This window comes from Coregonus clupeaformis, chromosome 1 (assembly GCF_020615455.1).
Source record: "Coregonus clupeaformis isolate EN_2021a chromosome 1, ASM2061545v1, whole genome shotgun sequence".
In the NCBI taxonomy this organism is placed as follows: domain Eukaryota; kingdom Metazoa; phylum Chordata; class Actinopteri; order Salmoniformes; family Salmonidae; genus Coregonus; species Coregonus clupeaformis.
Genome location: NC_059192.1, coordinates 50,662,200 through 50,678,162, shown reverse-complemented (window position 1 = coordinate 50,678,162; position 15,963 = coordinate 50,662,200). Strand labels below are relative to the sequence as shown.

The 15,963-nt window shown below is 42.7% G+C and overlaps 1 protein-coding gene across 1 annotated transcript; it reads right to left on the bottom strand.

The window, feature by feature from the left end:
• Positions 1-157: 157 nt before the first annotated feature.
• On the bottom strand, positions 158-14,569 carry LOC121570157 (ectodysplasin-A receptor-associated adapter protein-like). Its single transcript, XM_041881655.2, has 6 exons — positions 14,428-14,569; positions 8,872-8,930; positions 7,557-7,590; positions 7,378-7,448; positions 6,965-7,013; positions 158-1,770 (listed from the first exon to the last, which is right to left on the bottom strand). The coding sequence occupies exons 1-6, from the start codon at positions 14,483-14,485 to the stop codon at positions 1,382-1,384; spliced, it is 660 nt and encodes a 219-aa protein (XP_041737589.1). The 5' UTR covers positions 14,486-14,569; the 3' UTR covers positions 158-1,381.
• Between the last annotated feature and the right edge of the window lie 1,394 nt (positions 14,570-15,963).

The window sequence follows — 15,963 nt, the reverse complement described above, 5'->3', positions numbered from 1 at the left end:
TGGATATTCATCACTGAAATCTAGATAAACATCTACCAAGTTATATAATCATACACACAGAAAGCTCAAACTCTCATGGGTAACTTCCAACAGAAAACCTTTTTTTCAGCACTGTATTTTCAATGATGAAGAAAAGTTCATAAGATTAGAAAGAAGATGGAAAACATCTAGCTTTTATTTGCTTCAAGTGTGGGTGGAGGGGAGAGGAATTGTAACCACAAAAAGGATAAAACTTAAGGGAAAATTGCTAATTATGATTCAGACCGTAGTGAGATATCTCATTTGACAACATGACCTCAGCTTCATCAAACTATCCCAAAATAATCAAGACTCATTAACTATGAATACAAACAATACAATATTTGGAGATGATTCATGTTTTTATGAGACTATAAAGACCAAAACTCAACGCTGTCTCCTTTGCCATATTATATATACTACATTGATCGTTATTGTCTGTCATCACTGTTCTAATAAGCAAATAATTATTAACAGTTCACCCTTTTAATCTCCTTCTCTCTTTCTCACTTTACCTTCTTGATGTGCCATGTTGGTTTACACAGTTCCACTTACTATGTTCTAGCCCATTGGTCATTTTTTTGGGAATACCAACACTTGGACACTAGTGATGGGCATTCCGAGTCTTTTCGGTGAGCCAGCTCATTTGGCTCCATTCACTTAAAAGAGCCGGCTTATTTGGCTCCCAAACAGCTCTTCATTCAAAATGCTTAAAAATCGACCTAGAACCATGATTTCCAATCTCCAATGTAAAGCCCAAAAAGTTGGCTACCATTATGTCAGATTGTGAAATGCGCGTTCAAATAAAGGTTTACATGGCCAAATTATTAGATCATCGACAATTTTTGTTTTTATTTATTTTTAACGCAATGCAAAGATGAGTGTGGACCAGAACGTACACGTAGTATTTGCATAGTAGCAGTATGCAAATCAGGGAGCCAAATGAATGGCTCTTTCAACGATGCGATTCGTTTCCTGACGTTCACCAAAAAGATCTGTTCAAAAAGAGCCATTAGTTCGCGAACAACCCATCACTATTGGACCCACAGCAATTCTGAGGTTGCTGGACCTTTGAAAAAGAAAATAATGTGCTAGTTGAGATGCTCAGAACTACAGTATTGGTAAAGAGTACACAACAGAAATCAGTCCTATTCAGTCCTCAACTCCACAGGAGTTATAAAATGTGATCCACTGGTCTTTGGCACACCAACTCAACCAAAATCCGGGACCACTGGTTGTTAAATAAATGGGCTTCTGATAACAAATGGTCCAAGTCCCTGTTGTGATTGCTAATTCAATAAAGTGTATAGCAAAATGTAAAACGTTATATGCAGATTTTCAGAGGTGGGGATAGGGCAAGTGGTTAATGAGCATTTTGCCAGCGTGAGGGCCAGTCGTTCTCCATCCAGTGTTGCAGAAGCCGCAGCACATCAATGCGCTGGTAAACCCGGCAAAGTTCGGTGAGCTCAGTGACGGTCTTGTGGTTGTTGCGCTGCAGGAACTCTTGTGTGGGGCTGTGGCACATTGAGCCCTGGGTCCGGTGCTCCAGCAGAGTCAGCTCATCATAGCTCATACCCCAACGGCTCGCAAAGTTCTTCCAGTTCTTAACAGTGCAATGATTTGGGTCCAGTTTAAGACGCAGTAAGTCCAGCAAGTCCTTGTCATCCATCAGGTCACTGATCTTTGGAGGTGGAGCTGAGCAACAGCACTTCTCACAGGGGTTGTTCAAGAACTGCAGCTCCTTGGGGAAGTCTATGGGTAGGAATTGGGGCAAGGGAGAATGGAATTACCAACAGCCTAGAAAATATATACAGTGTACATGGAAATGATTAACCTACCATTTTATGTACACGTATGTAAGTGTAATGCATCTGTGTAGAAATATGTACAACATGTGCTTGGAAATGTTGTTCAGAGATACAGTATATAGTGCCTTGCAAAAGTATTCATCCCCCTTGGCGTTTTTCCTATTTTGTTGCATTACAACCTGTAATTTAAATGGATTTTTATTTGAATTTCATGTAATGGACATACACAAAATAGTCCAAATTGGTGAAGTGAAATGAAACAAATAACTTGTTTCAAAAAATTCAATAAAATTAATAATGGAAAAGTGGTGCGTGCATATGTATTCACCCCCTTTTCTATGAAGCCCCTAAATAAGATCTGGTGCAACCAATTACCTTCAGAAGTCACATAATTAGTTAAATAAAGTCCACCTGTGTGCAATCTAAGTGTCACATGATCTCAGTACAGTGAGGGAAAAAAGTATTTGATCCCCTGCTGATTTTGTACGTTTGCCCACTGACAAAGACATGATCAGTCTATAATTTTAATGGTAGGTTTATTTGAACAGTGAGAGACAGAATAACAACAACAAAATCCAGAAAAACGCATGTCAAAAATGTTATAAATTGATTTGCATTTTAATGAGGGAAATAAGTATTTGACCCCTCTGCAAAACATTACTTAGTACTTTGTGGCAAAACCCTTGTTGGCAATCACAGAGGTCAGACGTTTCTTGTAGTTGGCCACCAGGTTTGCACACATCTCAGGAGGGATTTTGTCCCACTCCTCTTTGCAGATCTTCTCCAAGTCATTAAGGTTTCGAGCTTGACGTTTGGCAACTCGAACCTTCAGCTCCCTCCACAGATTTTCTATGGGATTAAGGTCTGGAGACTGGCTAGGCCACTCCAGGACCTTAATGTGCTTCTTCTTGAGCCACTCCTTTGTTGCCTTGGCCGTGTGTTTTGGGTCATTGTCATGCTGGAATACCCATCCACGACCCATTTTCAATACCCTGGCTGAGGGAAGGAGGTTCTCACCCAAGATTTGACGGTACATGGCCCCGTCCATCGTCCCTTTGATGCGGTGAAGTTGTCCTGTCCCCTTAGCAGAAAAACACCCCCAAAGCATAATGTTTCCACCTCCATGTTTGACGGTGGGGATGGTGTTCTTGGGGTCATAGGCAGCATTCCTCCTCCTCCAAACACGGCGAGTTGAGTTGATGCCAAAGAGCTCGATTTTGGTCTCATCTGACCACAACACTTTCACCCAGTTCTCCTCTGAATCATTCAGATGTTCATTGCAAACTTCAGACTGGCCTGTATATGTGCTTTCTTGAGCAGGGGGACCTTGCGGGCGTTGCAGGATTTTAGTCCTTCACGGCGTAGTGTGTTACCAATTGTTTTCTTGGTGACTATTGTCCCAGCTGCCTTGAGATCATTGACAAGATCCTCCCGTGTAGTTCTGGGCTGATTCCTCACCGTTCTCATGATCATTGCAACTCCACGAGGTGAGATCTTGCATGGAGCCCCAGACTGAGGGACATTGACAGTTCTTTTGTGTTTCTTCCATTTGCGAATAATCGCACCAACTGTTGTCACCTTCTCACCAAGCTGCTTGGCGATGGTCTTGTAGCCCATTCCAGCCTTGTGTAGGTCTACAATCTTGTCCCTGACATCCTTGGAGAGCTCTTTGGTCTTGGCCATGGTGGAGAGTTTGGAATCTGATTGATTGATTGCTTCTGTGGACAGGTGTCTTTTATACAGGTAACAAGCTGAGATTAGGAGCACTCCTCTTTAAGAGTGTGCTCCTAATCTCAGCTCGTTACCTGTATAAAAGACACCTGAGAGCCAGAAATCTTTGTGATTGAGAGGGGGTGAAATACTTATTTCTCTCATTAAAATACAAATCAATTTATAACATTTTTGACATAAGTTTTTCTGGATTTTGTTGTTGTTATTCTGTCTTTCACTGTTCAAATAAACCTACCATTAAAATTATAGACTGATCATGTCTTTATCAGTGGGCAAACGTACAAAATCAGCAGGGGATCAAATACTTTTTTCCCTCACTGTATATATAAACCTATTCTGAAAGGCCCCAGAGTCTGTAACACCACTAAGCAAGGGGCACCATGAAGACCAAGGAGCACTCCAAACAGGTCAGGGACAGAGTTGTGGAGAAGTACTGATCAGGGTTGGGTTATAAAAAAATATCCTAAACTTTGAACATCCCACGGAGCACCATTAAATCCATTATTTGTCACGCCCTGGCTCTGGGGACACTGTTATGTTGAGCCAGGGTGTGTAGTTCTATGTTTGTATTTCTATGTTGGCCTGAGTGACTCCCAATCAGAGGCAACGAGTATCAGCTGGTGCTGGCTGTCTCTGATTGGGAGCCATATTTAAACTGTGTCTGTCCCTTTGTGTTTGTGGGTTTTTGTTCCGTGTTGGTTTGTTTATGTAACCAGGGACGTCACGTTTCGTTGTTTTGATCGTGTGATCATTCATATAATAAATATGTTTGCTTTCAACGCTGCGCCTTGGTCCTCTCCCTCCTTAGACGATCGTGACAGAAAAACCCACCAAAACTGGACCAAGCAGCGTGTCCAGGAGCCATCGCCTGGGGAATCGCTTGCAGATCTCCGTGGCAACCTCGACTGGGTCCAGCCTTGTAAAGAGCAGAGTGGATGGACTTGGGAACAGTGGAGGAAGAGTCTCGACTGGGTCAAGCCTAATGAAGAGCAGAATGGCTGGAATTGGGGGCAGAAGAGCGAGAGTTGGGCGAGAACGATAGAGGCCTGGCCCACGGGGAGGAGAGACCCCAGAAATTTTTTAGGGGGGGGCTCACGACGTCGGGGCAGCAGGAGGCCGCGGTAGAGCGGTCCAGCGGGTCGGCAGAGGAGGCCGCCAGGTTACGGGGGCCACTGGTAGAAGAGGGGAAGGAAGGTGTAGAGGCACGGCGAGAGGTACTGGGGTGTGTTACCAGTCCGGTCCGGCCCGTTCCAGATCCCGGTGTAGGGCCAGTGGTGTGTGTCCCCAGTACGGTCCGGTCTGTTCCTGCTCCCCGCACCAAGTCAGTGGTGTGCTTCGTCAGCCCGGCTCGGCCCGTTCCTGCTCCCCGCACCAAGTCAGTGGTGCGCTTCGTCAGCCCGGCTCGGCCCGTTCCTGCTCCACGCACCAAGCCTACGGTGTGCGTCGTCAGCCCAGTCCGGCCTGTCCCTGCTCCACGCACCAAGCCTACGGTGTGCGTCGTCAGCCCGGCGCGGCCTGCTCCGGCTCCTCACACCAAGCCAGTGGTGTGCGTCGTCAGCCCAGTCCGGCCTGTCCCTGCTCCACGCACCAAGCCTACGGTGTGCGTCGTCAGCCCGGCGCGGCCCGCTCCGGCTCCCCACACCAAGCCAGTGGTGTGCGTCGTCAGCCCAGTCCGGCCTGTCCCTGCTCCACGCACCAAGCCTACGGTGTGCGTCGTCAGCCTGGTAAGGCCCGTTCCTCCTCCACGCACCAAGCCAGGGGTGCGCGTCGTCATCCTGGTAAGGCCCGTTCCTCCTCCACGCACCAAGCCAGGGGGGCGCGTCGTCAGTCCAGCACAACCCGTGCCTGGGTCACCGGTGCCTGGTAAGGTCCCGGTAAACTGCTCCACTACGGAGCTGAAGCTATCCGCTCCACCAGTGTGCAGTCCAGCTCCGGTCAGCGGGGCCAGACCGGACCAGGGGTACTTTGGGGGGTTGGAGTGGGGATCAGGCCCGGAGCCGGATCCGCCGCCAAGGCGGAGTGCCCACCCGGTCCCTCCCCTGTGGTATTTAGTTGGCGCGGTCGGAGTCCGCGCCTTTAGGGGGGGGTACTGTCACGCCCTGGCTCTGGGGACACTGTTATGTTGAGCCAGGGTGTGTAGTTCTATGTTTGTATTTCTATGTTGGCCTGAGTGACTCCCAATCAGAGGCAACGAGTATCAGCTGGTGCTGGCTGTCTCTGATTGGGAGCCATATTTAAACTGTGTCTGTCCCTTTGTGTTTGTGGGTTTTTGTTCCGTGTTGGTTTGTTTATGTAACCAGGGACGTCACGTTTCGTTGTTTTGATCGTGTGATCATTCATATAATAAATATGTTTGCTTTCAACGCTGCGCCTTGGTCCTCTCCCTCCTTAGACGATCGTGACATTATTAAAAAATTGAAAGAATATGGCACCACAACAAACCTGCCAAGAGAGGGCCGCCCACCAAAACTCACGGACCAGGCAAGGAGGGCATTAATCAGAGAGGCAACAATGAGACCAAAGATAACCCTGAAGGAGCTGGAAAGGACCACTTTAAGCCGTACACTCCACAGAGCTGGGTTTTATGGACGAGTGGCCAGAAAAAAGCCATTGCTTAAAGAAAAAAATAAGCAAACACGTTTGGTGTGACAAACACGTTTGGTGAGTCCCCAAACATATGGAAGAAGGTACTCTGGTCAGATGAGACTAAAATTGAGCTTTTTGGCCATCAAGGAAAACGCTATGTCTGGCGCAAACCCAACACCTCTCATCACCCCGAGAACACCATGATGATGGATGGTGCCAAATACAGGGAAATTCTTGAGGGAAACCCGTTTCAGTGTTCCAGAGATTTGAGACTGGGACGGAGGTTCACCTTCCAGCAGGACAATGACCCTAAGCATACTGCGAAAGCAACACTCAAGTGGTTTAAGGGGAAACATTTAAATGTCTTGGAATGGCCTAGTCAAAGCCCAGGCCTCAATCCAATTGAGAATCTGTGGTATGACTTAAAGATTGCTGTACACCAGCGGAACCCATCCAACTTGAAGGAGCTGGAGCAGTTTTGCCTTGTGGCTAGATGTGCCAAGCTTATAGAGACATACCCCAAGAGACTTGCAGCTGTAATTGCTGCAAAAGGTGGCTCTACAAAGTATTGACTTTGGAGGGGTGAATAGTTATGCACGCTCAAGTTTTCTGTTTCTTTGTCTTATTTCTTGATTGTTTCACAATAAAAAGTATTTTGCATCTTCAAAGTGGTAGGCATGTTGTGTAAATCAAATGATACAAACCCCCCAAAAATCAATTTTAATTCCAGGTTGTAAGGCAACAAAATAGGAAAAATGTCAAGGGGGGTGAATACTTTCGCAAGCCACTGTATATCATGATAAAATGATAATTTAATTTACCTTGTAAGATGGAGCCTGTGCAGATGCACTCTACACCATCTTCTACTGGCTGTATGAAGTTGGGTAAAACAAAACATTACATTACATTCAGTTGTTCTAATTAAAGAGAGGAATTAACTACAGATATGATTCAGAATACCTAACGATATTCTAATTGATACCATTAAAATAACATAACCTTTTTAAACCAACTCAACACTTTTCTTATGGAAAAAATGTATCACTCTCCCCCATCAAAATGGTCTTGTGGTTTTGACACCAAAAACTAGTTTCCGTTACAAAGGCTCAAACATTACAGATAGCCAGTGTATGACATTTCAGATGCTGGGTTAGAGGTTTGGAGTTATCTTTAATAAGCTACAGTGTACAGGAGCATCCTGTCAAGACTCAATGTAAGTGACCCCATTACCCACCTGTCTTATTCTGCCTGATGGAGGTGTGAGGTAGCCAGGTGGCATGGACCTCAGCTGCAGTGTCACTGTATCTGGAAAGGACAGATTGACGGTGTAAGTAAATGTTGTACTTTCTCATCAGAGTGCACAGAAAGGCAAATCAGTTGTGTGAACAGATGTACTGAACTTAGAGCACCTACCTTGAGGTTCTGTGACTTGGACTGGATAGTTGGACTTCAAGGACCAAGAGACACAAACACACATGTTCAGCTTTGCTAGGAAGTGGCACACTGATGGATTGTGATCTTAATACTATATATCAGTGCTGATGTAAATATTTTAAGACAGAGGGATAGCAATGAAAATGTCTGTAAATTGTGGAGGAAAATTATACTCTGTGTTGGATAGCGAAAAGTGGCTTGTTGCAACTTTCTTCTATATCAGTCCCTGGGCGTAAGAAATTCCAGCATAATGTACGCAACTACGCTTCAATGACTTTACATGGATATTTTCTTCTCAATCTAAACAGGCCGAAGAGTTAACAATCATTTTGTTGTATTCTTTTGAGATAACAAAAACAATGCATCTATTCAATTAAAGGGATAATCCACCCCAAACCACTAATTCATATTATTAAACAGTGTTAAACACTGTTAAATAACACTAATACGTGAAAACAATATTTTTTGAGAACAAATGTTTTCATTTTGTCGTTATAACAAGGTTGGTAGCAACGTGAAAATCATTGTGGAAATCTGTTGCAGTTCAAATCGACTACAAAACCAACCATGCAATGCTCTCTCGGGCTGGCTGACTTGTTAGCTAGGAGCTAGCTAGCTAGCAAACATAGCTACACACAATAATACCAAAGTCAATATCAGCATGTGAAGTAGCTAGCTAGCTGTAAAATCGCCTAAACAAACTGCACTATCAATTTAGGAGTCTATCTCAGCGAGTTCAACTTGCAGTTCGTCACTACCCAGAGCGAGTGCAGAGTGCGTTGCTATGGCAACAACGGCCATTTCCCACACTTCTCACAGACACACAGGGCACATTGCGAGATGGTACTTAAAGGACAAACTGAGTTGAATGATTTGGTACACTGTTTAGATTGAGCACATCTAAGCGAAATCTATACTTTGTCATGATGATATAAACGGATGGATATGTTCTAGACAAGTATGCCCATACCATCTATTGGCTGATTTGGCGATCTGGGTGCAGGTAATTGTTTTAAAAGTGTTATGAAATGTGAGAGTGTCTTATCCCCTATCTCCAGTGACGAGAAACAGGTAGCTATGACGCGTTTCTACACGATTTCCTGATTTCACAGACGGACCACATAGAAGTTAAATCATTGGGTAAATTGTTATTTTAACCATTGATAGAACATAGGCTTTCACCAAATTGACAGGAGTTTCATGATTTTTATTTCTGGGGGTGGATTATCCCGTTAAATTCAGATAGCATATTTGTTTACGCTGGTTTGTTTCTGATGATATTAGAGGATCGTACCATTTCTGCCATGAAGCTACTAGTATCTGTGTCCTCCACTGGTTCAGAGATGATTCTATCTGTCGAGACAAGACAGGTGTAACAGGGAGATTACATGAAGAGAACAATGCACAAAGGACGATATTGCAGATCTTATAGAAAATGATGGCTGATGGAAATGATGGAATGCAGTTTTTCAACCAAGCAAATATCAGCATGAAGAGCATACATTAAATCTGAACCTATTGAGTGTCCTGGGTCCTGATAGTTGCAGATGTACAAAGCCCTCTTTTCAGGTCTAAAACATACCTCTACAAGGCTATGCAGGCCCCTATCAGTCTGCGTCACTGTGAGGCTATTGTATGAGACCTCAGAGCTCCAAATAAAGAGCTGCTCTGACCTTTCTTAGGTTACACTCCATGAAGTTGACACTCACTTCAGCTTAGATGGGAACCTTGGGTTAGTAAACACATTCAAGTGAACCAAATACCATTTCACATAGGTTATATTAATTATTGACACAGTTGAAACTACAGTGTAAGTTGGACAGAGATCTCAAACGACAATACGTGGGTGGGCTCACTTCCTCAAACAAGAGACAAAACTAGCAGGGTTTTCTCACATTGGTGACATGAGTGAACACACACACGCACACATTTTACTATAATGGAGTTGTAAGGTGTCTCACACCAGGGACCTGTGTCATTGATTGAACATATCACCAACAAGAAGGGAAATATTGTCAAGACGTCACTTTTTTTGTGGGGAGGCAAACTGTGTCAGAGTTTTACATTGCAGTCATACCAGACTAAAATAAATACTAAAACACCCTAACCAGCTTTGATTGAACAATATTATTTTAAACATATGCGAGTCATAAATCACAGTCTAGAAACTGTGATAATTTCTGTGGAGGGTACAAACAAAATCCAACATATTGACATATTGCAGTATTTTCTCAATTGTTTATGTTGTTACCTACATGATGACAGTGAGACAAGAGAGGACATGCCAGTTACCTCCCCATATGCCAAGCTCTCAGTAAGATCAATAACAGCAGAGCAGTGATGTTCACTGTAATAACCATGTAATTGCTGATGGACACATAGAAATCGAATCTCATTCTAGGTCTGTGGTTGCACAGATTTGTGTACAGATCCTTTGGTAATGCATACTCAATCTCATTCTACCTTGCTCCTTATTAGTGCAATGCTGAGACGCATCAGCCCCACGTCCCCTTCTCATCAACTGTAAGCAGAAACCCAGCTCAGCTCAGCATTGTTTCTGCTCCACAGGGAATGCAGAGACATGTACCTACTCGCTCTGGAAGAAGTTCAAGAGATGAAATACAAACCACATCATAATAGATCCCTCCAGGCCATGATTCCACAGAGATTAACCTAGATTTTCTCCTTTTTGACCACCCATGCCTTTGCTGCTAAGATAAGTCGAGTTTCTAAAAGTTTAATCAGACCGTGCAATGGTGCATTTGCTCTGCAGCGACCAAGGCATGCTTTTTTTCCACACATGGCTTGAGATGAATGGCGTGCTAATACCTAACTCAATCCATGCAGTTTCTATACCTAAAGCAAAGATGGACAAATGCTTTGAAAGTTGCCTTGTCTATGCACAGTGAATGATTGAGGGTTGTGTGTGTTGTAAAACTCAAGTTCCAGCAGGACAAATAAGTTCTGTGATTTTGTTGTGTGAGAGGAGGCTTACTTTGCTGGCCTAAAGCCCTCAGCTGCTGCAAAGGCCTTGGCTGCTATATGAAGATTGACAATGCAATAGTAATAAAGAATAAAGAGCTTGTTCTTCAAGGCATGCTGATGAGGACAATGTTTCAGCATTAAAAAAGCACAGACATTTTTATGAAAGAATCAGAGCATTGTGCAACAGTGGGGTATTATTGTTCTGCTCATTCAAGTGAAAAGGCATCCTCAAGACCCAACAGGTATCTGTCCAAACAGATGACTGAGTAAATGTAATTCATATGCATGAGCTCAAGGGGACAGCTCACATTTTCATACACACCCCCACAGCCGCGGGAAGTAGGGGTGCTGAGCGTGCTGCAGCACCTCCTGAAAAATCAGAATAAAAAAAGTATATATACACTACCGGTCAAAAGTTTTAGAACACCTACTCATTCAAGGGTTTTCCTTTATTTTTTAAAACTATTTTCTACATTGTAGAATAATAGTGAAGACATCAAAACTATGACATATTTAATATTTGAGATTCTTCAAATAGCCACCCTTTGCCTTGATGACAGCTTTGCACACTATTGGCATTCTCTCAACCAGCTTCATGAGGTAGTTGCCTGGAATGCATTTAAATTAACAGGTGTGCCTGTTAATTTGTGGAATTTCTTTCCTTCTTAATGCGTTTGAGCCAATCAGTTGTGTTGTGACAAGGTAGGGTTGGTATACAGAAGATAGCCCTATTTGGTAAAAGACCAAGTCCATATTATGGCAAGAACAGCTCATTACTTTAAGACATGAAGGTCAGTCAATACAGAACATTTGAAGAGCTTTGAAAGTTTCTTCAAGTGCAGTCGCAAAAACCATCAAGCGCTATGATGAAACGGGCTCTCATGAGGACCGCCACAGGAATGGAAGACCCAGAGTTACCTCTGCTGCAGAGGATAAGTTCATTAGAGTTACCAGCCTCAGAAATTGCAGCCCAAATAAATGCTTCACAGAGTTCAAGTCACAGACACATCTCAACATCAACTGTTCAGAGGAGACTGTGTGAATCAGGCCTTCATGGTCGAATTTCTGCAAAGAAACCACTACTAAAGGATACCAATAATAAGAAGAGACTTGCTTGGGCCAAGAAATATGAGCAATGGACATTAGACCGGTGGAAATGTGTTCTTTGGTCTAGAGTCCAAATTTGAGATTTTTGGTTCCAACTGCCATGTCCTTGTGAGACGCGGTGTGGATGAACGGATGATCTCTGCATGTGTATTTCCCACCGTAAAGCATGGAGGAGGAGGTGTGATGGTGTGGGGGTGCTTTGCTGGTGACACTGTCTGTGATTTATTTAGAATTCAAGGCACACTTAACCAGCATGGCTACCACAGCATTCTGCAGCGAAACGCCATCCCATCTGGTTTGGGCTTAGTGGGACTATCATTTTGTTTTTCAACAGGACAATGACCAAACACACCTCCAGGCTGTGTGAGGGCTATTTTACCAAGAAGGAGAGTGATAGAGTGCTGCATCAGATGACCTGGCCTCCACAATCCCCCGACCTCAACCAAATTGAGATGGTTTGGGATGAGTCGGACAGCAGAGTGAAGGAAAAGAGCCAACAAGTGCTCAGCATATGTGGGAACTCCTTCAAGACTGTTGGAAAAGCATTCCAGGTGAAGCTGGTTGAGAGAATGCCAAGAGTGTGCAAAGCTGTCATCAAGGCAATGGGTGTCTATTTGAAGAATCTCAAATATAAAATATATTTGGATTTGTTTAACACCTTTTTGGTTACTACATTATTCCAAATGTGTTATTTCATAGTTTTGATGTCTTCACTATTATTCTACAACGTAGAAAATAGTAAAAATAAAGAAAAACCCTTGAATGAGTAGGTGTTACCTCCCGAGTGGTGCAGTGGTCTAAGGCACTGCATCGCAGTACTAGCTGTGCCACTAGAGACCCTGGTTCGAATCCAGGCTCTGTCGTAGCCGGCTGCGACCGGGAGACCCATGGGGCAGCGCACAATTGGCCCAGCGTCGTCCAGGGTAGGGGAGGGAATGGCCGGCAGGGATGTAGCTCAGTTGGTAGAGCATGGCGTTTGCAACGCCAGGGTTGTGAGTTTGATTCCCACGGGGGGCCAGTATGATTTAAAAAATATATATAATGTATGCACTCACTAACTGTAAGTCGCTCTGGATAAGAGCGTCTGCTAAATGACTAAAATGTAAAAATGTGTTCTAAAACTTTTGACCGGTAGGTTATTTATATATATATATATATTTATTTTTTTATATGTTTTTTCACAAAAGTAGTGCACTGAGCCTTTACTAGTATAAACAGACCGATATAGACCTCTTTAGGGCGGTCAAAAATTAAATCGTTGGAATTGTAAGAGTTGTTGCCCTGTCCCCTTCTCTGCGATTGTCATTCTAATGGAATCCAGAAATAACAAAACCCTGTCCTCAAACGTTTACATCAAAAGGTGCAAAGTTATGGGGAAAGACATAAAACATCCACATCAGAGTAAATATTTTTCTTGATCATATAACATGGAAAACAACCACTTTTGTTCAGTATTAATTTACAATCCTTACAAACCACTTAATGTAAATGTACATTAGCCTACTGTATTGTACATAGGCTGGTCATCTAGGTTTGTACCTGTAGACTTTCCATCACCATGAAGAAAAACAATGCACAATAAAATAATTGAGGCATTGAAACATCAAATGGTTTGGTATGACGTGATGTGATGATTTGACTCAGTTGGTCGAGCATGGCGCTTGCAATGCTAGGGTTGTGGGTTCAATTCCCATGGGGAACCAGTATGAAAATGTATGCACTCTCTACTGTAGGTTGCTCTGGATAAGAGTGTCTACTAAAATATAAAAGGAATGTATAGACCATTTCTGTTTTCACATAAAAATAAGTTGCATTTGCAAATTATTTCAAGAAACTGGAAAACATATCAAGCAAGTATTTTTATATTCCACAAGTATTATCTGATTATATGTTTTGTACAGATAATTATCAGACTTAAGTTAGAAATGCTGGTAAACACTTAAATACATTGTTTAAATTTTTTCACAAAAGTAGTGCACTGGGCCTTTACTAGTACTGTATTAGGGGACCCTGTCAGCCAAAAAAAATCGCAGCACCCCCACCCCCAAACGACTTCCTGCGGTTATGCCCAACCCACACTAAAAGCCTTATAGATTCACAGTGAAAACCAACCATATGAAATGTGGGGTTATATTCTTTACAACATTGACAAACACAGTAGCCTAGCTTGCCATTGAGTTTGATTCCTCAGGGTGTCCAGTGTTCCAATGCCTCAAATTGGAGATAGCATAAAACTGTTATGTCTAAGTCAGCACTTACATTGGACAGGTTGGCATAGCCTAGGCCTAGCCTACTCACTTTTGTCACTGAAAAAATTCAATATTTTCCTGCTCCCACACATCTCATACATACACTGAGAGTAAAGTGCAAGTCCCTTATTGTCATTGACACAGAGAGGGGATTTTTATGTTTGGAGAAATGCCACTTGTGAGTAGAGCACATTGAAATTGAATCAATGAAATGCAAGTTCTCTTATGTAAATAATGTCAATGTGATATTAATTATATTCTCCTTTTTTATGAATTATTTAAAAAGTTCAGATAGCCTACATTTAAAAAGCAAAAGGACATTTAAATTCCAATATTACAGTGGGCCTATCCATTTGTAAATTAGTAGGTTGTTCAAAAAGCACACAAGATGAAGATAGAAACATGCACTAAGGGGTGACCTTCATCCACAACCACTAGCCAAAGGTAGCGTCATAAACGACATTGGCTATCTATACGATTTAACGTTTGAAATAACAGTGCCGACTTACCGAATGGCTCCTTAAACGCCTTCAAGCTAGTCATCTTTACACAAATAGATGTGAACATAAGAGAAAAGTTCGATGCACATAAGAGTAAAATGACAACGGCTGTAACGAAATGTATGCGGAAAGTGCCGATACCACCTCTGCAACGGAGTTCCCGAAACTGCGCTGAGGGGGCGGGAGGTGTAGTTTGTACAATGACGCTCAATGGGATAAAAAAAAGTTCTGACCTATGCTATTGGTGCTTTCAAGACAACTGGGAACTCGGAACAAAACTACCTCCGACTAGGAAAATCGTTTTGAATGGTCATCCAACTCGGAATTCCAAATCGGAAACTCAGGCATCTTTCTAGAGCTCCGACTTTCCGACCTGAAGATCACGACGTCATAATTTGACCTCGGTTATTTCCCAGTCTTGAAAGCAACATAAGGCCTCTCCCCCGACCACAAGTGTCACGCAACTTCCCGTACACATAAATAAATGGTAGACATGGTCTGCAGATTTACCATTCACTTTCCGCCATGACTGATGACCCGACAATAGGAACTTATTTTCTTAGCCTATACGATGCTATCTTACCCTATATAGCCAAGGAAACAGACCTATGCTATGCCTCATAACACTGGTGTGGAAAATAGCTTTTAAAAAAGTATTCAGGCTATGCAATGGCTCCAGTTAACCAGTGGTCCCAATTAAAGCATATGCCTGAGTCTGTTTTTTTCAATGCGGCATCATCACTTGTGCTGCGTTTACACAGGCAGCCAAATTCTGATATTTTCTCAACTAATTGGTATTTTGACCAATCACATCAAATCTTTTCACATCAGATCTTTTTCAGTGCTGATCTGATTGGTCAAAAGACCAATTAGTGAAAACAGATCAGAATTGGGCTGCCTGTGTAAACGCAGCCTTATGGTAATAGGTAAGGGCTGCAGAGAAGATTTAGCCTAATGATGATGCATTTATAAATTGCTATATTTGTCAAGAATCAATGTGTATATCAGCCTTGGCTACAGTATTGAAATGTGAACATTGAACAGTAGGAAACATCCCAGAATGAAATATGGCAGCTACTCTAGAGAAATGTTAGTTGTGTCTCTTATATGAACCCCCCCCATTGTGCTCAACCTGGACTTGGGGGTAAACGTAACATAGTAAATGTAAATCCGGGACACTCCAATTAGTATGATTTGTTATGTTTCATATGGTATGTAGCCTATTAATTTGTGGATGACCATCTTCCATTTAATATTTTGTGAATATATACACTGAGTATGAAAATGTATGCACTCACTAACTGTAAGTCCCTCTGGATAAGAGCGTCTGCTAAATGAATAAAATGTAAAAATGTAAATATATATGTTACGAATTACTAGTCGTATGATATTTTACAAATTGCAATTCGTACAATATGTTACGAATTGCAATCCATACAATATGTTATGAATTTCCAAAACGTATGATATGGTACGAATTCCAATTTGTTGCCGCTAACGTTAGCTAAGTGGCTAATGTTAGCTAGGCTAGGGGTTAGGGTTAAG